Here is a 27408-nt window from a genome sequence, read left to right as displayed (position 1 = left end):
ATGTTACAGTTTTCCTTACCGAGACAAAAGAATGAAATGAATCTTGCTCACGGTTCTCAATAGCTGAAATTGTTTTCAACCAGAAGAGGTAGCTTGAAATATCAGACATTTCAGAATGCTTCATACCGAAAGCTGCAATGTTAGGGGTACTGAGGTGAGACAGACTTGCAAAAGGAGGACTTTGGATGTGTTACATAAAGTTCTTAATTAGATCTCTGGTACAAATTACTAACCTAAGAATAAAAAGTTAATCAGAAAGCGTCACTGGAAGGATAGGAGGGCAAGATTAGAACTGAGACAGATGTTTCACTTTGGGATAATCACACAACTGCCTAGCTAGATGTTGTTACACTATTCAGAAGTGAAAACACACATGAAAATTAGAATGTTCCTCTTGTATAATTTAGGACTAAACTGTTCACTGCTGGTTCTCCCCAGAAGAAATCAAAACAAATAAACAAAAACCTAAAGATAACTGCATATATTCAGTTGCAGCAGTCACTTAACTCTCAGACCCCTTTTAAGATCCGAGCCAAAATGTATTCATATAAATGGGAAAATTTGGAAGATAGGCATTGAAAATAGAACTGGCATGAGAAAAATCATTGCAAGGATTTTGGTGACAAAACATAAGAATCAAGCAACAGAGTTTTGCTTTGTTTTGTTTTAATGTGACTAAACTAAAAAAACTATCCTAAAAAATAAAAACCATGGGATGTGAAGGATTTCTTGTGTCTCCCAAAGGATGCCATTCCACTCCACTGCCAAAGGGATGTTGTACAATTGAGTTATCTCTTCACCTGTTTGGGTATATTTTCCCTGCACTTATGGGAGGTGTTATCATGCTGCAGAAATGATAGGACTTCCACCCATCAGAGAACAGACGTGTTTGTTATGATAAAATACAGAGCCCACAGAAAACTTAAAGATTTCAGTAAGGTCAGGATTTTAGTGACAGCATCTTTTGGGGAGGAGGATGTAGCATACGTGTGGGCTGTCTACTCAGACAATTCACACAAAGACTGACATTGCACTGAATTTCTGGAACTGGATGTCACCCTATACCAAAGAAGCTTTAACACAGATCTGAATCTCAGAGTTGCTAGGAAATCATGACGAAATGGAAATATCAGATATAGAAGATGAAATACCAGAATGAACAACATTTATACTCTTTGATTCCTCACCTTCTCTTAAAAATGGATTCCTAAAAGGAAGTAGTATAATTAGTATTTGTGGAGAGAGGTGAGAGGAGAGAGAGACTGAAACTTACACGGTACTAGGGACAAGAGTAGGAAACACATGGCCTTAAACAGTATGTCCTTTACTGTGTTGCAATCTTTTTCTTTTTGTCTACTACTAACAATTAATTTTAAGACCCCAAATAGTTGTAATCAAAGTTAACTGAAAAATAATAATAGAAAGGCCCAAAATAATTGAAAAAATCAATTCAAGTTTAGTAATTAATGCTGATAGAAAATAAAATAAAGGCAAAACATTAAAAATCATAAAGATTTGACTGTTTTAGTACAAAACATTTTATTTCAAAAAAAGCACAAAAACCTACACAGTATACCCTGGGTACATTTTTGACCAACTTTCTTAAAAACATTGATGTAAAATTTTTCAAAGAAAACAAAATGTTAAACAGCCTAAGGCAAAAATTGCCGCCCCCCCCCCCCCCCCCCCCCCCCGCAAAAAAAAAAGGCAAAAAAGGCCTTCTGAAAAGAGAGTTGAGTTTTGCAGAGTGAAGGTGAAGGAAGAGAGCTTGAGAGCTTCTCCCTCCCATGTCCCTAATACTGTTTTGATTGATGAGAAAATTGTATATCAATTTAAATGCTCAAAAAAAAACACAACCACCTAAGAATTAACTAAAGTGCAATAACTCTTCAAAGGCATATTTCAGAAAATATCTCAACTGACCAAATGAACAGGTTCATTTAGTGCAAATTCTGAAATCTATTAGCTGTATATAACAAGGAACAGGTAACTCTTCCTTTCCTTGAAAACTCTATCCACAGGCATTCACTACTGTCCACCATCGTATTTAGTGTAATGGTTTGAGTCGACCTTTGGTTTGACCCAGAACAGCTGCTTGTATTTTCTCGCAACATGCTCAACACCATCTGCTTCACTGAAAAGTGGAAGACTTAAAGTGGGAGGATAAATAAAGTAATTAGCCAATTCTTCATCAACTCGAATAGCTAATGATTACCCCCTTATGTTTTAGGACATAAAATGGATTCCTGGCTGTGAAAATGGTTACAGCTAGAATAGCTGCAATAGGCTTCTACTTTCCCTCATGCATTAGGTGCCTGTGGGGAAGGTTTGGAAGTGGGGGGCTGCAGGGCTGCTGTGGGGGGAGGTCAGGGGCTGCACTGTGCCAGCCACAGATGTTTCCATCAGGCCCCACAACAGCCCCACAGAAAGACACAGCTGAACCCAGCGGCCACATTGGAGGCACCTGTGAAAATATTTCATACTGGGCAGAAAATGCCAAGGAAGGGGAAAGGAGGGATCACGAGGGAAAGAATAGCAGAAAGTACCCATGGAAAAGTATGCTCATCACCCGAAAGGACTGCAGGCTGTGGACAAGCCCACGCTGAAGCAGCTCCTCCCCCAGAGGGCCTGCAGCCCATGGAGGACCCATGCTGGAGATGAGGAAATGAGAAAGAAGGACACAGCAATAGTAAAAAAGAGTGAAAAAGAAGGAAGAACAGAGAGAAAACACTAAGCCCTGACCCCAAGCTCCCATGCCACCCCCATCAGCTCACTGAAAAGACTGCACGTAACCTGTGCTGACAGCAAGGAGAGAAGTGAGGTGCCTGGAATGAAGCTGAGCCAGGGAAAAGCGAGGTCCCTAACTCTTTTTTTGTTTCTCAATATCCAACTCAGTAAGTAAATGCTTACAAAGCTAGGAGGAGTGGCTAATACATGTATCACAGAGCTGTGCTTTCATTCAGAGGGGCATCAGCAGGTTGGAGGGTTGGGCTGAGAGGAACCTCACGAAACTCAGCAAGGGCAAGTGCAGGGTCCTGAACCTACAGAGAAATAACTCCAAACACCAGTACAGGCTGGGGGCTGATCTGCTGGAGTGCAACTTTGCAGAGAAAGACCTGGGAGTCCTGGTGGACAACAAGCTGACCATGAACCAGCTATGTGCCCTTGTGGCCAAGAAGTCCAATGGTATCCAAAGGATTCAGAAGAGTGTTGCCAGCAGGTCAAGGGAGGTGATCCCCTCTGCTCAGCCCTGGTGAGATCTCACCCGGAATACTGTGTCCAGTTCTGGGCTCCCCAGTACAAGAAGGACATAAAGCTACTAGAGCGAGTTCAGAGGAGGACTACGAAGGTGATTAGAGGGTTGGAGCACCTGTAGTACGAGGACAGGCTGAGAGAACTGGGCCTGTTTAACCTGGAAAAGAGAAGACTGAGGGGAGACCTCATCAATGAATATATAAATATCTGAGGGGCAGGTGTTGAGAGGATGGAGCCGGTCTCTTTTCAGTTGAGCCCAGCAACAGGTCGAGAGGCAATGGTCACTGACTGTAGCACAGAAGGTTCTGGTTGAACATGAAGGGGCACTTCTGTGCTGTGAGGGTGACAGAGCACTGGGACATGTTGCCTAGAGAGGTTGTGGAGTCTCCTTCTCTGGAGATAGACAAAAACTGCCTGAATGCCATCCTGCGCAATGTGCTCTAGGTAATTCTGCTTGGCAGAGGGGTTGGGCTAGATGATCTTCAGTGGTCCCTTCCAACCTTAGCCATTCTGTGATTTTGTGATTCTGTGATTGACAGTAAATTAAATTAAATTCCCCAAGTTGAGCCTATTTTGCCCATGACAGTAATTGGTGATCGACTTCCTTATTTTTCTTTCAAGCCATGAGCTTTCTCACTCCCATTCTTCCTATATTCTCCCCCGTCCTGCCAAGGGGCAGTAAGTGAGTGGTTGTGTGGGTGTCTGGCTGCCATCTGGGCCCAACCCACCACACCTTGATATATTACAGCTTCAATCAAAGCCCACTGCAGAAGACCTTCCATCATATTAAAAATATATATATATATAATAATAAAAATAGACTTTATGTAATACCTAGAATTAACTTTTCCATTATTTCTGAAAAAACACTGAGAACATGTACACACTGTGTACGTGTACTAAGACTTGTACTAAGACTTCAGGTCAAGACAATAATGACAAAGCGTGAATAAAGAACTCTTAATGAATTTCATGAATGAATTTCAAAGTTTCATGAATACTGGTGCAATTACATCAAATAAATATTTATACAGTTTATATACAAAGGCAGAGCTGCCCCAGGTACCCCCTTATGTTTTATAGGAAAAATAGCATTCCAGGTCTTTATGCCTTACATGTGTAGCTCCATTTATAATGCATATTTATTTCTATGAAAATAAGTACTGCTATCAATCAAGTAAATGTTAAATAATTCAACCAGTAAGATTACATTTTATAATTCGATATTACAGATCAGCTGGGAATATCCCACTATGTCTCCAGCAGAGAATTTTAGAATTACTTAACTGTACATCACCCTTTTACATCTATCCAACTTGATTACTGCCTTCCTATGAAACATTAAAATATTTAATATTTTAAATAATTTTTAGTACAGAATAGCTTCTATAAAGCTTTGTTGGAACTTTGCCAATGGGTTGTTTAAAAACCTCTAATACATTAACAGCAAATGACTGAGATAACTGAGCAGTTCCGTTTAAAAGTATCTTATATTAGAAGAATAAGAACAATATAGACATGCAATTTTACAGACAGGTCTATGTATTTATGGTTGTACAAATGTGTGTGCTGTTAAATCCAGAGAGCTTTAGTGGCTATTAGTGTATTTTCAGCATAATGGAAATAAGAATAGTATAGTGATTGCTAAATTCCAGTCCAAAACTCCTACATGATGATGGCTTAACTTTGCATCTAAAAGTCAGATGCAGCAATATTGCTGTAAAATTGTTTCAGACCAATTGAAATTCTACTCCACTAGTGTTTCCTACTAGTGCTGCTGTAGTTAAAGATCAGTTGTTGTAGCAACTAAACCTGGATTTTGTGGCCTTTGAACTCATTTGGTAGATTAAATCTGAATGCAAGCTGTCTACAAAAATATAATTTTCTTCCCTTCTCTTGTGTGCCAATTTTCTTACTGTGGTTTCCAGATAAGTAAATAAAAATCTGAGAAATATTTTGTATGCATTTGATATAATCAGTATTGAAAAAATACTTTTTATTTAAAAATCCTTGCAATTTGCATATCAAACTTTTAAAAATATTTTTTATTTTTTATTTACTTTTACATAGAAACAACAAGAACAAAAAAGACACTAGCATGAAATACAAAATACTTTAACAGTCTATCTAACTGCAGGTGACAGTACTACTTTGGTCCCAGTTCAGCAGGGTACTTAACTTTTGGGTAGACTTCAGCATTCAAAATATAGTAACAAAGACTGTTTCACTGTACTTAGGGAACAGTCTTAAGCACTGTGCTGAACTGAGGTCCACACAGTTTTCACTTTCCTTGCTGTTGACATTGCTTCTTAGTGAACTCTTTTTCTGATGTCCACAAAAGAAAATATTGCTTAAGAAGTTTTAACTATCTTTAATGACTTCATTTAGTCGTGGTTTTGTTCTTAAATTTTCAAGTCATTTCTTGTCTTACTCCATCTTTACTACTCATCTTCATTGATGATTTGGATGAGGTAATTGAGTGCACCCTCAGTAAGTTTGCAGACAACATCAAGTTGGGGGGTAGTGTCAATCTGCTGGAGGGTAAGAAGGCCATGTAGAGGGACCTGGATAGGTTGGTCAATGAGCAGAGGCTGATGGGATGAGGTTCAGCATGGATAAGTGCTAGGTCCTGCACTTTGGTCACAACAACCCCATGCAGCACTACAGGCTAGGGACAGACTGGCTGGAAACCTGTGCAGGGGAAAAGCATCTGGAGGTGCTGACTGATGCTCACCTGAACATGAGCCAGCAGTGTGTCCAGGTGGCCAAGAAGGGCAACGGCATCCTGGCTTGGATCAGGAATAGTGTAGCCAGCAGGGCCAGGGAGGTGATTGTCCCCCAGTGCTCTGCTCTGGTGAGGCTTCACCTCGAGTACTGTGTTCAGTTTTGGGCCCCTCACCAGAAGAAGGACATTGAGGCCCTGGAGTGTGTCCAGAGAAGGGTTATGAAGCTGGTGAAGGGTCTGGAACACAAATCCTATGAGGAGCAGCTAATGGAACTGGGGTTGTTCAGTCTGGAGAAGAGGAGGCTCAGGGAACACCTTATTGCTCTCTATAACTACCTGAAAGGAAGTTGTGGAAGTAGTGGGGATCTGGGGGTTGGCCTCTTCTCTGAGATAACTAGCGATAGGACAAGAGCAAGTGGCTTCAAGTTGTGCCTGGGGGGCTGGGGTGGGGGGAGAGGTATGTTGGAAATTAGGATAAATTTATTCTCAGAAAGAGTGGCCAGGCATTGGAATGGGTTGCCCAGGGAAGTAGTGGAGTCACCATCCCTGGGGATGCTTAAGAAAAGTTTGGACATGATGCTTAGGGACATGGTTTAGTGGGTGATATTTGTGGGTGGGGGATGGTTGGACCAGATGATCTTGGAAGTGTTTTCCAACCTTAATGATTCTAGGATTCTAAGGTCATCTCAAACTGCTGAAATGACCATCCTGTATTGATCATAGAATCATAGGATGGTTTGGGATGGAAGGGACCTTAAAGCCCATCCAGTTCCATCCCCATGAGACCAGGTTGCTCAAAGCCCCATCCAACCTGGACTTTTACACCTCCAGGGATGGGGCATCCACAGCTTCTCTGGGCAACCTGTTCCAGTGCCTCACCACCCTCTGAGTGAAGAATTTCTTCCTTATATCTAATTTAAACTTATCCTCTTTTAGTTTAAAGCCATTACTCCTTATCCCTAACAAAGAGACCCTCCCCAGCTTTCCTGTAGGCCCCTGTATGTACTCAAAGGCCGTTATAAGGTCTCCCTGGAGCCTTCTGTTCTCCAGGATGAACAATCCCAACTTTCTTAAAGTTTCATCATAAGAGAGGTGCTCCAGATATTTGATCATCTTTGTGGCCCTCTTCTGGACCCACTCCAACAGATACCTGGCCTTCTGGTGCTGGGGGCCCCAGAGCTGAACACTGGGCTGCAGGTAGGGTCTCAGGAGAGCAGAGTAGAGAGAGAGAATCACCTTAATGGCAAGGCTTGAAGTACAAGAACTAGCTGAGTGATTACCTTGTACCTCCAGCCAACATGTCCATCATCCTAAGAGTACACCCTTCTTTTAGCTGGAGGACGGTACAAGTTTCTCACAGACTGAATGAACTCATGCGAATTGTCCCACTTCAGCAAAGCCCTCACTACCCACTGCAAAGAATTCTCCAGTAACATGAAGAATGACTAACCTCAAAAAGATAAAAATCCTATCAGGATGCCCGTGGAGCCAGGAAGTTACTAAGATTCCCAGCAAGGGGACTGGGCTTGATGCTGCACCTCCATGGTGGCCAAATGCAGCAAATTCCTGTTAAGGTTTGTGGAGATCATATTCCAGATACGCTTACACATAGCTGGGTTAGCCAAAAGCCTGCATGAAACAGCTGAAAGTTTGTTTGGACTCAACAAATAGCACAGCTTGGCCTAGTCTAGATGATAAAAGCTACTTTATGATAAAAGAATCGAAAATGCAAAGCTCCCCATCTGTTTTATGTGAAATGCACAAAATATTTGATAATCTCCCTGCCTCAGCCTTCACAGTCTGAAATCAAATGGACATTGACATGATTCCCAAATATCTTGGATAACAAAAGAATCATATAGCTGTTGTTTCTGAGGCGCTTTAAGAAATGTCAGACATCAGGCAGTAATGACATCTGGAGACAACACAAACAGGATCAATTTTGCTTGATCACCTTTTCTGCCTCTGGTCATTTGTTGAACATCAACTAATACTTCAGACTTAACAAAAATAAAATAAAATAATTTGTCTTTGGGGCTTTGGAATTTTATTATTGCTATTATTAGTAACAAAGAAACAAACAAAACACAAGCTCCTTTACCCCTTCTCCCTCTGCCACCAAATGTTTCTGACATGGCAATTCTGTTTCCTTATTTATTTATTTATTTATCTTTAGATTTGTTGAACCCTCAAGCACAAGAGGTAACATGATGAAATAGAAACTGGCAGAAAGTACATTAAAGTTATTATCACCTGAGGACAAATCCTGGCAAGTGAACCACAAGAAGAAAGACTTCCATCTGGAAATAAGACAAAGCATACAGGTAAACCTAGTAATGCGACTACTGCTTTGGCAGCCATTCAACAATGTGAAAATACAGATGAGGTATGAAAAAAGTGGTGTAGAAGTAATGGGGTTCTTCAAAGAGAAGACAGAAAGGGCTAAAGGTGGGAATGAAAACATTTTCTTATTTTCTCCGGTACCAAAAGTTGTTTTGAAAGTGCATTACATAAAAAGTGCAAAAGGCAACCTCTGGGTGAGAGAAGACAATAGCTATGATCAGAAGAGACAAGGACCAAAAAATGATGAATCTGAAGATCTTTTTTGGTTTTGACCACTCAGCAGAATATTTACACAATTCTGCATTTTCATCCGCTACAAAGAGCTGATTCATTCCTTTCTGTGTTTTCATTATGATTAACGTAATGTTGTATTTCTTGGTATGTGGACTAGTTTAGCTGATAGACAGCAACCAGTGCTTAATGCCAAAACAACTAGGCGTGATAACCTCAATTTTCAGCACAAACTATTTAAAGAGTAATGTATCTGTTCCAAATTTGTGCTGGCTACATGGACTTAAATGCATCTCAGTACAAACAGAAGATCCACTGAGAATACTGCTATGACAACTCAGAGAAAAAAAATAACTACAAAAGGCTTTTTTTTTTCTTTTTTTTTTTTTTTTCAGATTTATACCCACAGAAGTGATCAGAATGCTACCACTTTTATACCTGCAATGTCTGAACACGCTAATAACTGTCCCAGAGGCAACTGCAATGTATCGTGATTCTGCTCATTACATACACTACACGTACATGTGCTGTGTTACAGTTCATTACAGAAAAAGTATGTTACAGTCATAGTGAATTGCAACAAACTGGTACTGCCCCTCATTATACTTCTGTAGGGTTTCACTATCTTAAAATCTTTAACAATTTAAGTAATAGCGATAAAAAGAAAAAATATATAATAATAATGATCACAGCAACCTCTACGTGTTTTCAGAGTTGTTGAAAATCCTGTTGGCTAGGATTTTCAGAAATACTCTATGATTAATGTGTTCAGTGGATGCTCTGATAAGTGAATATTTCCAAAAATTAGACTTCCTGAAACTATGAAGAGATGACATCTCCTTTCCCCATCAACTTTACCTCTCCCCAAACTTTGCCTGGCTACATTTTTAGCCAGTTGCTGCTGCTTATTCACCTGTAGCCAAGTTCTACCCTTAACAAATGCCCTCATACTGCTATTCTGCTCTGAAAACACAATGCCAAAAAAAAGCCATTCTTGAAAAATTAAATAAATGAGCACAGAGTATATAAAACTGTCAATAAGTGAATGAACTTTTACCACAAAAATTTTCATGTATTTCATACACAAATACATACACATTAGCAGGATAAATAGGCAAAAAAAAATAATAAGCTGCAGTGGAACCCAGATTTCATTCACAGCTGCACAAGACATTATCATTTGCCTGTAAACATATTAAAACATGAATGTGTGAACGGCTTGTACACTAAAAATGCAAATACTCACTATTATGTTTTTTTTCAATTTTTAGACAGGATTAGGAAAAAAAAGAAAAAAAAAAAGGAAATACCAGCAGGCTAGAAAAAACTGCTGTACAGAGTCACAGCTGTATTCATGGAAGAAGTATATTTCAGTTCTACAAAGTACAAGTGTTAACATTTTTGTTTTGCTTGTTTTCTGCTCTTCCCCCCCCCCCCCAAAAAAAAAAAAAAAAAAAAAAAAAAATTATGTCTTACTAACATCACATGGAAAAGTTGTGTTTTAGAAGCCTTAAGCTGGTGGCTTACAGAGAGTAAAGACTGTTCAGAACACACCAGTGTGAGACAGCATCTGCCCCAGAGAGGAGAGCCCAGGGCTCTGATTTTTTTACTGCCTTCTTATTGAATAACTAGATAAGAATTTTTGGTACTTCTCTGCCAAAGTGTGATTTGTCTGTACAAGTCCATCTGCCTGACTGCAGTCTCACAGAGCTAAATTCAGCTGCAACAACTGGCTGCGACAAGTGAATTCCATATTCATAACTGCGAGATGGACAGATTTTGAGGGAACCCAGATAAGTCTGCAGAAGAGAATAATAGAAAGAGCAAGGGAACAAGGTGTCCCCCAAACTCTCTATTTCCTAAGTGAAACATGATTTTTTTGAGTTCCTGGAGGTAGCAAAGTGCTTGATACATGTTTCTGCACTTAGCACAGGGAGGCCCTCAAGTGCTCTGCTGTTGTCAAAACCAAAATGCACACATCAAATTGCACATTAAGTGACTACCATTGAAAGAGGTGGCTGTGTGCTATCTTCTGGGACAGCTTGTCTCCCATCCCTTGTCACATGCTTCTGCTCTCAGACTTGTGCTGGCACTAGGCGCTGTGCTGGTGGACATCAAGCTGGGCCCTGAAATAGGTCTCTCATAAAACCTTTTTTTTCCTCTTTTTTCCTGTTTTTAGCTTTGTGGAGTATCAGTTCTCTGACAGAGCTCACTACTTGACTGTAAAAAGCAGCACAATGAAGGAAGCAAAGCGTAGGGCCAGGACCCCACTCCTCCGGCAGCCACTCTTCAGTGGATCAGCTTAGAGGACCATGGGAGCATGGCTGTGTTTTTCCTTGACAAAGCTGTCAAAATCACATTTCTCATAAGATAGACCCTACAGGATGAAGAAAGGGAAAACCAGAGTTTAGACCTTATTCACATTTTCAATAAATATTTAATGTGCTCAGCTATCAGATGAGTGATTACCGCAACGTACAAACTGGGACAAACCAGCACACAGATAAATAGCAAAGGTTTCTGTGAGCATGAATGCAATGCATGCTAGTACAGCCCAAAGGAAGCATTTATCACAATTCAAAAGAAAAACAAATGTAAAGAAGGAGCCTTAAAAGCCTCTGTTTAACTTTTTTCATATCTGAGTGCAGCATAGCTGCTCTACAATGTCAGTTACTGGAAACCTACAGCACTACTCCATCCAGCTGTCATTTTAAATGTGTAATGAAAATCATTTGTCTGATGTTCTGTTTGACCAATTATATAAGCAATTTCAGCTGCTGAAGTAACCTGCTTCTCCTTGTACAAATACTTAATCGGAAAGGTAAAACTCAATATTAAAAGTACAATATATCTACAACAATACCAGATGTAATTTTGCTAAATTGGATTTTGTACTACATTCATAACTGGCTCCTGTGTCTTGAAAGAAAGCTTATACCAGAACTGGAATTTACAAAAAGGATTATCATGTTTGTTTTTCTGATTTTAATTTTAGATATTACAAAACCTGCATTTTTTTGAACACATAAAAAGTTTATTTGATCCCTGTATTTCTAACTCTCAAAACAATGGAAGTTTTTGAAATTCAGTGATTATTTAGTTGATTCATCTAACTGCAATATTTATAAAAAACACTGGTATATATATAAAAAAAAAAGAACACGTTACTTAATTTATAAACTATTGTAAAAATCTATGGCTTACTTCAAAGCAAACACAGTTCTTAAAAGCAAAGTCATTTCAGCCATATATTTATTATTATTATTAATTATTATTATTATTATATATTTTTAACTGTTATTTCTATTTTCTTTCATCCAAAAGCCACATGCAGACATTAGGAAATAGAGAGCTAAATTGACAGACTCTGCAAATCCTGTCATTACTGCAGCAAGGAACTCCCCTTAGCTTTTTTTTTTTTGTACAGAAGTCTGACATTTTTGTAGTTGTTTCATATACCCCAGAACAGCAGAGATAGCCACTTACAAAACAGAAATTAATTTTCAAGTTTACCTTCAAGTTGTATCCAAATAGCTGAAACAAATTCCATCTCAATTTTAGTGATTGCTCAGCATACAGCTATGAAAAGTTGTGCATCATCCTTCACGTATTTTGATTTGGAAAAAAAAAAAAAAACACAAAACAAAACAAAACAAAACCAAAACTTTTTATGTTGACATAAGAGGTTTGCGTCTTTGAACGTCTGAATTAAATTTAGTGGAACATTAGACAGAAAACACAACCAGGGCTATCATGTCTTATTTCTATCATCTTAGGCAAGCCATAAGGCAAATCTTTTTTTAACTTTGGTCTGGAGAGCAACCAGTCTGTCCGTCCTATGGACATGCCACAAAACAGTTCCAGCAACCTACAACCTGATGAGTCACCATAAGAGAATAGAAGACTGAAACCATGTTGTGTGTCACGTGCCACCAGAGTAATGCAGGGCAGATTAAAGACACTGCTGCACTGCAAGTTCCTGTGACAGTAAGGAGCTTATTATGTGAATCTGCCTGGGTGTTCCTAGGAGTGGACTGCATTGCATGTTATAGAAAAGTTAAAAAAAAAAAAAAAAAAAAAAAAAAGTTTTGAATCTCTGATTCTAGGGAAACGCCTTTTTATTCTCAAATACGGTGAACAATTTATCCATGAGTGAATACTCAAGCCAAATATTAGAGAAATTTAGCAATAGCAGGGTGACTACCACAGAGCTTGTGCAGTTCTGGCCAATTACCAGTGTTACAAACAGCCTCCTCCTCCCCTCCAAATTCCACAATTCCCTTCCTATGCCCCCTTGCATCTCCCTGAAAATCCCAGAAGCCAAATTATATGTCAAGGGGAGAAAATGTTCTTGGCTTCTCCAGGCATCTAGGAGAGACTTTGAAGCATGGGATTAATTAAATACAAGTCTAAATATGGTGCCACAAATCATGCAAATCAAGCACTGACATATTTATGGCTGAACAATCAGCAGGAGACAGCATGTGTGTAGATAAACTACAAATCATTACAATCATTGGTTAGTACACTATGTAGCATATATTTTCCCTTTTCAGTGTTTATATGAAAACATACAGAACACCTTGTGCAGAAATACTTCCATGATCCGTGTAGCTGTGTCTATTTCCCAACTGCTTTTTCTGCCCCATAAAGTTACGTATCATTAAAAATATTAACACTTGTAAAAGACCTAACACATTAATAGGAGACAGAAATTTTACTAGAAAAGTAATACCTGCTTTTCTTTTAAACACAATCCTTTTGCAAAGTAATAATATGTTAACAATGCAGGCAGAAGAGGCTGAATGCCCTCTTGAGACACAGCAGAAAATGTGGGATAAATGGCATATCCCCAGGTTCCTGACTCTTGAGAGAACAGAGCCTCATGGTTTGTGCTGTTCTTTTGTTTTGTTTTGTCTTCTTTTTCCTTTTTTTTTTTTTTTTAATAAATGTATGTTAAAGTCTAAAAATGTCTCAGCATATTTTGTTTCTCTCTTTTCAAGATGCAACGTGTCCATACTGAACACAAGCCAGAAGCATGCCAAGGTGGCCAAGAAGTCATCCTGGCCTGCATCAGAACCAGCAGGACCAGGGAGGTGATTGTCCCCTTGTGCATGGCACTGGTGAGGTTGCACCAAGAGACCTATGTTCATTTTTGGGCCCTTCACCACAGGAAGGAAGTGGAGTTGATCCTGCATGTTCAGAGAAGTTCAGTGAAGCTGGTGAAGGGACTGGAAAACAAGACTTATGAGGAACTGATGAAGGATCTGGGGCTGTTTATTCTTGGGAAAAGGAGGCCAAGTAGGGACCATATTGTGCTCTACAACTACCTGAAATGAGGCTGCATTGAGGTGGGTGCTGATCTCTTTCCTCAGGTGCCAAGTGATGCAACGAAACAGCTTCAAATTGCACCACTGGAGGTTTAGATTGGATATCAGTAAGACATTCTTCATGGAAAGGGTGGGTAGACATCAGAACAGGCTGAGCATGGAAGTGCTGGAGTGCCCATCCCTGAAGGCATTTAAGAGATGTGTGGACATGGCCTTAAGGGACACAGTTTAGTGGTGGGCTTGGTAATTAGGTGCGTGCTTGGACTTGATGTACTTAAGGGTCTTTTCCAACCTAAATAATTCTATGGTCTTTCAAACCAGAATCATATGTACAGTCATTATGCTAAGGAACCCATATTTGCCAGAAAATATTTTGTGATGATTTGTGTTATTGTGGACCCAGAACATTCCCTACACTGCTAACATGATTGCTAACTTTAGTGCTGGGAACAAAAAAGTCACCACTTGCTAATCCAAATATACAAATACAATGAACGTAAAGGAATGTTGTTCTCTAAGGCAGCTGGACTGGGAGAGTGTCTGTCGGATCTGACCCAGAATGTTGTAGACTTCTCAAAGTCCTTTGTCAGTCAATAGGACTGGATAGGGAATGCTTATAACAATATTACTTGTCTTTCAAAATAACATATTAACATATTCTGCATTTCTGCTTTGAAATATTGCCAATAACCTGTGCAACTGTCACTTAAAAGATGTACAAATTAGTATACTCATTTGCTGCAAATGCAGCACAATTCATTTACTCAGTTGCTGCAAATGCAGCACAATGATCCATCAAGGCAAGATGCTGAATTAAGACACATTTTCCTGAACCTCACAAATTAGGAGCTGTTGCTTAAATACACTCTTAAGAGCACAGCAGCCCAAGGATGGGACAGCAACTTCTTTCTGCACATGCACTCTGTGTTATCCTTCCTAACAGTGTAAGCAGTAAGTGATATCTTGGCCCACAACACCTAGCTTCCTCAATAGCCTTGAAGAATAAAAGAAGAAAATGAAGAAAATGAAGTTTGCAAGCTAAATAAGCACAATTATTTGGTTTCCCCTTAACTGCCATTTTACTGGCACTCAAAGGTACTAGCTGAGTGAAAAGATTTGCCTTAGGTAGCTAAAATGGCTCTGGGTACTTCCACAGCCATGAGTAACTTAACAGAAGAATGGCCAGTTGCATTTGGGACTCCAGGAACCTGAAAGGAGCAATCTTCTCTATCAAAACCACATCCAATGACAAATCATTTCTTTGTACTGCTAGGAGAGCCAGTATCTCTTGGAATAGACCTTCTGCTTTAGCACCACAGCAGAATGCCTCAAAGCTAGCTCTCACCTTGTGTCACCATGCAAAAAGCTCTCAAATGATACGCTGCAATTTCAGCAACAGTGCCAAGGGCCTTCAAAGAGCACTTGCAGCTCATACTTAAGAATTTGGTTGCTCACTGCCATTTTTGAAGCCATGACCCATCTATAATATTGGGTTTAACTAACAAGCCTCTCTAGCACTAGTAAGGAAACAGCTCAGTGATGCTATTTCTTTTAGAAGACACTGACTGTGAAAAACTCTTTTCTGGTATTGTTTGAAAAAACAACTAACTGAAAATAGTTTATTGATGCTGACAATAAACTGTTTAGAAAATATGTGAAAATTTCCACTTTTATGTAAGTTTTTAAAACAAAATACCTGTATGCATTTTTGCAGATAATATATCCAGGATACTTCCTGAGATTATATGTTTTTTCTTGAAAACATTTCCAGACAGAAGACCCGAAAATTTAATAGCAAATAGAGATGAATTAAAGTGAGTTCGGTATTGTCTTCTGAGCTAGGAAATTACCAAAGGTGGGAATCCACTTGTGCTGCTTCTCCCTTTCAACAGAACAATAGAAAACTCACAATCACACACTTATTGGAGAGGTGTTTAGAGGCCCTCTTTCATACAGACTGCTCTTGAAGTAAAATTTGTACCTTGGACTTCTTAAAGCAACAGCTCAACCTACAAGTGGTAATCAGCCCACTCTCCCTCCATGTCTCCTTCCCCAGCCACGGCACAAGGAAAAGCTGTTTCTTGTGCTCCAGCTGTTAGCATTAGTGTGTGCCTCTGATCTGAACAAGCAGGTGACTGTAGGTGCCAGCAGTCTTTGTCTGTTGGCCAGAAAATTACCTCCAGTGTTACAAACTGCCTCCATCCATGGAATGGCTCATGGAAAGCCTCAGGTCACTGCCTTTACTCCAACTCCTGCCTCCAACAGATCTCTTACAGATAGCATAACACTGGGACCATAGGTACAAAATCACTGAATGAATCAAAAAAAAATCATTTTGTGATGTTAAAAGTGATAGAGATAGCCAGTGTACTGCAGAAAGGCAAGAAGCCTTTACAAAGGCAACAGGGGCATAAAAAAACTTGCCTATTAGCGTTTATTTTATTTTATTTTATTTTATTTTATTTTATTTTATTTTATTTTATTTTATTTTATTTTATTTTATTTATGTCATTTAATGTAATTTCATTTCATGTCATTTCATTTCATTTTATTTTATTATTTTTTTTTCCTGATAAACAGAATCATAAATGAAAGTGTCAAAAAAGAACTCAGTGTACTGGAGCCAGTTCTTTGCTCTGACATACTAAAGAAGGACAAACTGTGAAATTTTTTTTTGCCAGATCATGGCAAAAAACAAAATAAAAATCAGATCTATCAGAATCAGGATGACAATAAATTAATAAATGCTGTCTAGTACATGCTCTAGGAATCAGGGATCTGTGCACTGAATTTGGTACTGGAGTACTAACTAAGAAGTATTTTTTTCAAGATGCTCTGTGTCTACATTATGTCTGAAGACAATTGTTTCTCCCAAAAGTATCAAGCAGAGCAAAAGTTTGCTCAGAACTTTATATAAAGAAAGCTCCACCTTTGAAGCTGTTGCTGACTTATTTACCATCACATCTATACATAAGACTGAATTTTCAAATAAACTTTTTTTTTTTTTTTTTTTTTTTTTTTTACAGGTTAGCAAATATAACTGTTTCACTACTGTTGCTCCTTTTATTTTTTATTTGCAAAGATGACTATTTTCCAAATCAACATAGACTTCAAAACACCTCATGGACTTCGACTTGTATCCCCACATTAAGGGCCACCACTAAGGCCAGCTCTGAAACATTTTCCTCTATTATCCATCTATTATGATTTCCTGTATTGTGTCTATGCAATATAAATGACAAAATGCTTCTCTCTGTGGATGTACATACAAATAACATACATAAACACCCAATTCCTTCTCATAGCCCACTCAATGCTCACTTTAGGCCAAGAAAAAAGAGGTGATTCTCTGAAGCACACCATCTCACCATAGTATGGCAAAAAAAACACCAAGTGTTGGCCAAGCCCAGTGCCTTGGGCACCCCTCATACAGGGAATCAGTCCAACTGATGTAGGTTGATTCATTATGGGCACGGCACAAGATGGGGACTTTCCTAAACAGTGCCATTGGAATTATGTGTAATAAAGGAGTTTAAGGTGCAGAGTTCAAAATTAAATATACGGAAGGACATACACAGGAAAAACCTGAACAACTTCACATTATCTAAACAGAAGTGGATGTTATTGCAAAGACATTGAAAATACTGAAGTAACTTTCCAGTGCATCCATAACTTAGAATTGAAGTAACTGAACTAGGCTTAGAAGTGGCCTTTAATTTTATTTATTTATTTTTTTAAAAAACACTATTTCATTTTCTCTTTATAAATTCTACACCTTCAGAAGCCAAGAAACTCTTTGCTTTATATATATATTTTATTTTATTTTATTTTATTTTATTTTATTTTATTTTATTTTATTTTATTTTATTTTATTTTATTTTATTTTATTTTTAGATACAATAAACTTCAGCTCCTTAGAAAATATTTATAGCTTTTTGTGATTAAAATTAAAAGACAGCCTGGGTAGCATAGCTTCATACATTATTTTAACACTGGCTTTATTCTGGCATCAATAGTCATATGTATCTTGTATATAGGAGAAAATGTATAATACATCAGAAACTTTTTTTTTTTTTTATTTCCATTTGATAACAGATTTGATTATTGATTCAAAAAATGAAGCTTTTTTATATATAGCAATCACCTTCAGTCAACAGAGCATCACTTTTTTGGACCAAAATACAAGATAAAGTATAGCTACACTATCTGACAATACTGTGCCTTATTGCTTCTCTGTTTAGTGGAAAGATATTAAAACCATTTCCATCAAAGAATTGATTCAGTTTCTAGAGAGAGTGCCCATGTTCAGTGTAAGCTAAAGCTGGTTAAACTCTAGTCTATACTGATTCAGTTAAGTAAAAATATATTTCAAAAATCTATTTCAACATTTTTTTTTCATTGTGAAAGTATGACAAAAGAATTTGGCATTGACATAATACAAAGCTTTTGGATGAGATTAAAGGTTTTTTTTTTTTTTTTTTTTTTTTTTTTTTTTTTTTTTGTTGTTGTTGTTTTTTCCAAGAGAGAAATGAAAACATATGCATCAGTGGAGGAAGGGTGAATAATTTTTAATAGTAAAACCATACAAGTGTCACTGTGATTTCCATTTCACAGTACTGGGTTACATGCACTGTAATCATCACTAATTGCTTATAGGCACCTGTACACATCCTGGTTGCTTTACGCTTTGTTGGCAGCTCCCTTGCCAATAAGTAAAAATCTACAGATTTATTGACAGCTAAGGGGGTGTTGCAGATTTATTAAAGATTTCAATTACACCTGGAGTTCAAAAAAAGAGAAAAGCAGGTCACGTTTTCTCTCAGTAATAAATGTAACTAATTGAACTAACCCCCCTCCCTCCCTATTCTCTCTACTAAAATCTCCCCATTCAACTCCATGCAAGATGAGAAAACGACCCAGTTACAGAAGCAGGCAAAGTCCGTTATATGGGTTGAGGGGACAGTAAATAAACACATTCCTTTGTCCCACACCGGGATGGAGTTCAAAGGCTGCAGGACCCAGAGACAGGACCCAAACCATCTTAACAGGAAAACTCTTCTGGGAGGACACCGCGATTTCCAGAGGCCACCAAGCAGCGGCAATTCGCTTCCCGGACCTTCCCCACCGACCCCACGCGTGGCAGCTCTCAGGGATGCGCCGCCAAGCAGCGCAGACCCCAGGCAGAGCACACGAGCGCTCGCCACCTCCAAACCTCGCTTTTTCTTGCCCTGCAGCATCCCCAGGGGAGGGTGCGAGATTGGCTCACCTGCAGCGGGGAGGGGGCCCAGCCGTGGCTGGGGGCTGCCTCAGACCACCACTCCCCCGCTGTGCCCTGCGGCTCGCCGGGGGCTTTGTGGGGGCTCCTCCGCTCGGCGTCCCGCACAGCGATGAACTTGCTCCCGCTCCGCTTCGCAAGCGTCTGGGATGTAGCTGGGGGGCCGCTTTGGGGCTGGGGGTGGCCGCAGGAGCAGCGGGACCCCCTGGCTGTGGGATGCCCGCTGCTGACCGCCCCCGGCCCCGCAAGCCCACTGTGCAGGTGCCCGTGCATGGGCGCTGCGATGCCCGACCCCGCGCTGCAGCGCTCCCCGCTGCGGGAGGGAGCGCCTAGCGCCCGCATCCCCTTCTGGATGACAAGCCACAGGAGGAAAAGAGGGGGAGAAAAAGAAAAAAAGGAAAAAAAAAAAAAAAGGAAAAAAAAAACCAACAACCCACAGCACAACACTCTTGCAATTTGGAGATTTAGTCTTTTCTAGCTGGCCCTAACACAAGTCAGAGGCATCCTGCTGGAGCTGATGCATACGTGATTCCTTGTGGATACAGCATTGAGACAAAATAGTGGAAAAGTGGAAAAGATCCCCCCTTTTGCCAATGATCACAACAAAAACACTTTTTTTTTTTTTTTTTTTTTTTCCCTGCATGCCTGAAAAGACCTTGTCAACAAAATTGCATCAGAAGAGGCAAACAAGCTCAGGAAGAATGTTATCTGCCCTACATGCTAAACCGTGGTGTAAGCTCTGGTAGGTACCAGCATACTCAGACACAGTGGAAAGAGAACAAGAAGCTGGTTTTAAAAATAAGGGCACTTGGAAAAGATCTGTACAACAACACATCAGCAACAGCTCATATCTATATAAATGTGAATATATTAGTTAGGGCTAAGATCTTCAAAGTTATGACTGACATATAATTTTCTCAGCCTGCACAAATTCATGCTTGTCAATAACCTTCTGTACAGGGTTTTCAGTAAATCCCCTCTGGGGGGCTCCTTACTGACATAAGCTACTCCAAATTTTCCCACAGTCTTTATTTGCCAGCATTTGCTTTTCATTGTTCTCATGGAGTGATGGTGGTTTATGTATGAAATCTGGGGTGATTCTTTCACACACCTAAGGAGATCTGGGGACACGCTCATCTTGCGTGACCAACTCTTTAGCTCCTTAAGACTTAGTGGTCTTGGACCCTCATATATCTACACTTACTAGAGGCTTTAGATTTCTTTCAACAGCCTATCTCAGCTACTTTTAGCCATTGGACATAATTGTTTTTAATAATAAATATTAATATTAATTATAAAATTAATTATAATTAATTATAAAATTAATCATAAAATTATAAAATATTAAATTAATATGTGTCACAGAATGATTTTACTTCCATTTTAAACCCATCTAGGATTTAAGTAAATAAAAAATTAAATGGTTTATAAGCAATATTTACAATTTCAACATTCAAAGACTAAAGTAAGTTTACATTCAATGATTTTAAAAAGAAAGAGACAACTATGACCATGTGCAAATATACTTTCAAGAAAGATAATTTTTTTATTTTATTTTATTTTTACAAATGATGTAGTGCATTAAAACTTGAATTCAGTTATTTAATTCCTTCTGAATTATAATCTAAATAATCTAAAATTTAAAAAATAAGTTTAGCTCTTGCTAAAATACATGATACAACCTGGTGGTAATCCTTGATGACAAACTATGGCAATGCTCTAACACTGGAGAAAATATTTTGACAACATTCATTCAAATTGTCCTATATGAAACTAAGATCAGTTTTAAGTGTATTTTCATTCCAGATGCCAGTCCCAAATTATACTACAATAGCATTATAATGCAAAGGTATCATAGAATCACAGAATGATTTGGGTTGAAAGGGACTGTAAAGCCCATCCAGTTCCAATCCCCTGCCATGGGCAGGGACACCTTCCAGTAGATCAGGTTGCTCAAAGCCCCATACAGCCCCCCATACAGCCTGGCTTTATTTAGTTTTATAAAGTTTATTCAGAACTTTGCTGAAAAGCCAAGATCATGCATGTAGTCATATCTTCTCACATACCAAGTGCCCAGCTGCAAGTGCTCTCACAGCTCTGCACTCAGGTAAGGTCACTTCATGTTTGAAAAATAAATATTAATGCACTTCTGAACTGCAGGTGCAGATATGGAAGCCAGCAGTTAAAAACCTGATTTAAGGGAGTCTACAGGGTAATCATTGCTAGAAGTAAGGTAAATGTAAAGATAATGAAAATGAACCTGGTTTTGCAGTTCTGCATACAGAGTGGAGGTGGTCAAGCTGCTGAGGCAGCTGCTCTAGTGCTTATGGGTAACTCAGCTCCCAACAACTTTTGGATGACAATCTACATTGTTTCTGCATTGTTTCCAACAGGACTACCCCTATGCAAGAACCACTAATCAATGTTATAAATTGTATATATAATAGCTTATTTTATAATCATAATAATACCGTATGTGTATATAAAGAAATATATGTCTATATAAAGACATATGCATATATGAACAGAAAACTAGCAATGCCTTATGTGGATTTCATTCTCATCATGGTAAGCCTGTATGAGCCATGAACATTAATATCAGCTTAAGAAAAAAAGAACTAGTTCATATTTTTGGGGGCCTTTTTCTTTTGGCTACACAGAAAACTACCCAGTCTGCTCCACGATATACTGCTGCTATTTCAGCTTCTTCACACACCTGTTTTGAGTGGCCAGAACCTAAAAAACAGATTAAATATTTATTTCAAAGCTATTTGGTGAAATCTGGCTAATTGAAGAAGTCAGAAAAAGTTCACTTATTAATTTTAAAAGAGTTACTCAAAAAACGAAAAGATGCTATCCACCGTGTGACCAACAACACACCTGCACTCATAAATAATGGATAAAACCACTCGCACCAGAGAACTAAAATGTCTGTTACCAACACCATAGTCTTACGTTTTAAAACATCAGGTCACCCTTTAGTGACCTTCCTACACCCGTCCAAATGAGGCAGACCTGCAAAGGCATCCTCTTGGCTGCAATGTGAATTCATACTCTGCTACTATACTACATTTGAAATGGACTCTTATCAGAATGTGAGAAAGATTTTTTTTTTTTTTCCCCAAAAAGAATTTGACACCACTGAACTTGCCCTGAACCTACACTATACCTCTAAAGTATTTCACACTTAGAAAATACCTAAATAATAAAAAACATATCCTATTAATAAAAGATTTAATAGTCCAAAAGAAACAAGTCCACTTTTATTATTATTTTTTTCCCTTTTTGAAACAAAAACACTCGAATATGGGATGTAAATGTGCAGCTAATTGCTAGACAACAGGATAAGATGGATTCAAAAGATAATGTGATTTCATCTGCTTTTAACTGAACCACCGTATTAGGTATAGGGTGGCATGCACTTCTGGCTCAACTTGGATTAACACATGGCTAAAATCCTCATGCTCAACTATCCTCCTAATTTGATAACTGGTACACAAAGCAAAACTGAATATATTGTGCAGTACACTGCATGAACTGTGTTTGACCCACTATTGTTATGGAAAAATCTCACTAAATTTCTTTTAAAAATATTAACTAGGCATGACAAAATGGAGCAAGTAGATTTAGCTGATATTCTACCAGCACAAATAACTGTAACTGGATTACAGTAATGCTGGACACACACCAAAAATAAACACTGAGAAGAGTTTGCTTCAGGCAAAAATGTACATATGGGAAACAAAAAGTGCATATGGGAAAGAAAAATGATTAATAGAGTTCTGAAGGGAAGCTAGAAGCATGGGAGAAGATGATTTAGATGTAGTAACAGATTTTTCCCTCTGAACAAGAAAGCAATATTATGCAATCATAAAAAAAACACAGGATGAAGGAACAGTAATAACCATGGAGTAGACCATTGCTTATCCAATGGTCTTAAAATTTCCACAGATGTTTTGCTAGAAAGAAAAATAACAAGGAGAACAATTATTAATATGACAGCAAGGCACAGAAAATCATATGCAAATTCCTTGCAACTTATATATATATGTAGTTGAAAAGTGATAATGGCTTGCAGAGAAATAATAGTCTTAGTGGTGATACAGGCTAGAAGAAATGGTTGCAATTAGTCCAAGAATCAGCCAGGAGTCAAGTGATCTGGCACAACTCATTACTCTCACAGGATACCTTGGAAATCTTGGGCAAATCACTTGATTTCAGGGACTATCCCATATGTAACATGGAAAAAAAGAAAAAAGAAAAAAAAAAAAGGAAAAAACAAAAAAACACTTAATTTAATGAAGCCAGAACACAAGAGGCAAGGGAAAAGAGATGTCTGAAACCAGCCCAGTTTCTGTTTCAGGCATTACCACCCCTCGCTTCCTCCTGGTGCATGAGGAAAGAGAGGCACACAAGACTGTGACACCAACAAATAAGCAGTAAAAAAAGGGGAAATATAATAAATAGTGGCTACTTTAAATTTTCACTATTAAGGAAATGTCACAGGAAATCTTGCCACGGAGCAATATTTTGTTTACTAAAAAGGTTGTGGGATCCCCATATCCTTTCAATAAAAAGATGAAGCTCAAACTTTGAAGTTTGATATATAAATATCACAGTACTATCTGAGACATGGCTCCTGCATAACACATCTGCCTGCATGATAGATCAAGGGCATGTAGCTTTGATTTCTATGAGAGGGCAGGAAAGCTTAAGGAGTTACAAACACAAACATATCCATTCTCACTGTTAGCTGCATATACTAAGGTTAACATAAGGACAGCAATTTAGGAATCAAGATACAAGGAAGACAAAAATGACAAGAGTTTGGAAGGGAACTGTATCAACAGAAAAAAAAACAAACAAAAAAAAAAACCCTCAGCTGGGAATATTAAGTCACAGTCAATCATGTCAAAACTGGTGGAGAACAGAGCAGTACGTTTACCAATTTCACATACAAGTGAATGAAACTCATGAAATTGCAGTGGAAAGACTGAAATACAAGTGTCATGCCAACATGTAAATATCCCTTACAGAACCTGCCAATTTCAGGTGGAGACGTGTAATAAATTGTGAAATTCTCTCCTCTTGAGAATTCATTATTTCTGTGCTTTAGTTTACTTTAAACTAAATTCATATAAAGCCATTAGAGAAAGTAACTTAGATGGAACTGCAAAAAGATCTGTTTAGAAAAGGCAGATTAAATGCAGAGGGCAGAAAGGACAAATAGGGTTGTTGCAAGTGTAATTTTCATTATGTGGGGAATTCGTACTGACACCTCTGTTCCACATGCGCTTTAGGACAAAGAGGGCCAGGTTCAAGACTTCCCAAAACACTTAAATATAATTTTCAACCTCCACCCATTATCATGTGGCAAGCACTGCTGAGTCCAAGGACTTTAACCTCTTTAGCAACCCTTCACTTTACAGTCTAATACTTGCACTTTGGGGCAAATTTAAGACAGCTTTTGTAAGACTTGATTCTGCATTTTCAATTCTTTTGGGAATTGTGCTTCAGAACTGCAGGATCAGCTTAATGCTCCAAGACTGTTTTGCACATAGTAGAAAAGGATACAAAGAAATGCTCATGGATAATAGTTATTTAAAATTCATATCCCCAAGGTCTGTTGCATGAAGATGTTGAGAACCTTAATTCTTATTTGTGACTCTGTTAATTTAGAAATAAAACAGCATGTTATTTTCTATGGGTGATTTTTGATTTTGAAAGAGAAATTTAAGTATGTTGGGTCTCCATTCAGATACTAACCTAAACAGTAAATGTATACCATAAATACCCATGAGATATACACAGTAATTTAATTAGGAGTTTTATTACTGAGTCACATTACATTAAGATATAAGCACTGCATGCATTGCATAATGAAAGAGTACAATACAACCAAGTTAGTCTTTCTGCAGGATTATATTTTTATTCTTCTGCTGACAATCCAGGTAGAAAATAAAGTAAATTAGTCAGCTCAGGCAATCTTTTCTAGGTGTAGTACCTATTACAGCATCCCATTTCTAACCAATTGCTTAACATTAAAATTATTTTGAAAGAACCTAGCTCAAAATCATTTGCAGACAATGAGACATTTTTTCTCCCTTATGAAGATATTTGTGTTATCATAGAATCACAGAATATCCTGAGTTAGAAGGACCACAAGGACCACTGAGTCCAACTCCTTGGTCCATGCAGCACCACCCAAAAATCAGACCCTATGTCTGACAGCATTGTCCAAATGCTTCTTGAATTCCAGCAGTCTTGGTGCCATGACCACTGTCCTGCGCAGCCCGTCCCTGTGCCCAACCACCCTCTTAGTGAAGAACCTTTTTCTAACACCCATCCTGACACTCCCCTGTCCCAGCTCCATGCTATTACCTTGGGTCCTAATTTTACATTATGTGCCATAATACACAATATTTTAAAATAGTTTGGCATAGTTCTGGGACTGTCTTCTTATGGGCCAGTAGTAAGCTTTCACAGCAGATGAGTGGAAAATAGATGGATGTGATCACATTGCACAGCCAGAAGGGACAAGGTTTATAGCATTTGTTACTGAGAATTCAAGTAGCTAAGCTAATTCTTCAGCCTTATTCTTTAGGAAAATAAGGACAAAATAAAACCAAATAAAAACAGCTAACACATTTGACTGGAACACAACTGATTCAATATTAAAAGAATAATGAAAATCTGTCTTGTTTTTCTATAGATAAAAATCAATCCATACCTGGCCAAACTGAGATTTCATTTCAGTAGCAGACAATGGCTAAAAAGATTTCCCAAACAGAAAAATCCTAGCATGTTTTTTGTAATGGAATTGCATACGGAACAAGAAGTAAGAAAGAGAGACACAGGAGCAAGATGAACCCTCCATCTTATAATGGCTTCACATTTAGATGAACTTTACCCGTAATCACAGTCCTTCTGGACATAGGAGGTGTATATACATTTCATGTATTTTTTCTTCTCAGGACCAGTTGCTTTTTGCTGTAAATCAGCAAGAAGCCACTGAGAACTGATAAGGTAAAATTCTAGGGTTGGTGTTATGCTGGTCAAACCAGATCATCTCAATAGTGTAGACAGCACTTGAACGTATGAATAAAGCCACACTAATAAGTAGTAGTTTCTCTGTATTAGTAGATGTAAAGGCAGCCTGCTATTCAGGACTCCATTCAGTTTTAGGGAGAGAAAACAAAAGTAGATAGGCTTCCCAAAGTGCCACTTTGGAGAAAGATCCCCTGGATGCACATAGTGAGGGACTGACCATGTGCCTGAGCAATCTACAGCTGCATTGGTCATGTGGGTGATAAAGGAGAGCACTTTTTGTCCTTTAAACTGCGAGGATAATTTTTATTTTAAAAACATCCAGGAAAGTTAACCATCTAACAAAATATAGGGCTTTGCTTGGAACCACTTGCTGTCTTAGAAAAACAATCTGGTCCCTCTATCAAGATCACATGGAAAGCACATTAGCTTGTGAGGGAAATAGAGATGTTGTATATTGTCAAGTAGCAAATTACATTTAGGTAATTCAAACTAGTCTGGTCTGTTTCTCCTCTCATTAGAAGTCATTGACATTTTGTTTTTCTACTGTGTGATGGTAAACAGTATTGGAAGGATCAAGGCCAGAAGAAACATGCAGCCTGAAACTGAAGCCACAACCACCTTTTGATTTCATAGATTTACAATCTATGTTCCTAAAGGAGACTTCAGAATAAATCAAACAACAGTTCAGAAGTTACATACTAAAAACTAGGTAATGATGTGTATTGCAAGGCCTTTGCTTTATTTTGCATCACTTATTGTAATGAATTCAAACATTTATCTAGGAAATCTTCAGTGAAATATCTCTTACTCTGAGAAACGTTTGCTTGAGTGAGTTTCAACATCCATCTCCTTGGTTTCATTAGATTATTTCTGTTCTCTCATTTTACTCTAAATCATTCTTTTTCCTCTCAGTAATCACTACTTTCAAATGAAAAGATCAGCATAGCTCCCATGGTTTGTTAGTTTGTATCTATCCCATTTTTAAACTGGTTTCTCATGCCAGCTCTTCCATTCCTGTAAGCATTTACTGCTGTTCTTTAACCTTCATCCAGTCTGAAGAAGATTACACCTCTGCAGCCTTGGGTGACAGTGAGTTAGTGAAAGCTTAGCGACCAAAGCACCTTCAAACAGCAACAACAACAAAACCCCAAGCAGTCCCTGAAAAACTGATAAAACAGGTTTATTATAAAAACAGTCCA

The 27408-nt window shown here is 38.4% G+C and overlaps 1 protein-coding gene across 28 annotated transcripts in view; it reads right to left on the bottom strand.

The window, feature by feature from the left end:
• DLG2 (discs large MAGUK scaffold protein 2) overlaps positions 1 to 27408 on the bottom strand; it is a 1046667-nt gene that overhangs the window by 443925 nt on the left and 575334 nt on the right. Inside the window, exon 1 of one of the 28 annotated variants that reach the window (XM_084519818.1) lies at positions 20 to 131. The exons of the other annotated variants lie outside the window; for them this stretch is intronic. Coding sequence (XP_084375944.1) covers positions 20 to 124 — 105 coding nt within the window. The 5' untranslated portion in view covers positions 125 to 131. Of the gene's footprint in view, positions 1 to 19; positions 132 to 27408 lie in introns of those variants that run through there. 28 annotated transcript variants of the gene reach the window in all.

The sequence above is a fragment of the Aythya ferina genome (assembly GCF_964211825.1).
Source record: "Aythya ferina genome assembly, chromosome: 1".
Taxonomy (NCBI): Eukaryota; Metazoa; Chordata; class Aves; order Anseriformes; family Anatidae; genus Aythya; species Aythya ferina.
This window is presented reverse-complemented; position numbering and strand designations above follow the sequence as displayed.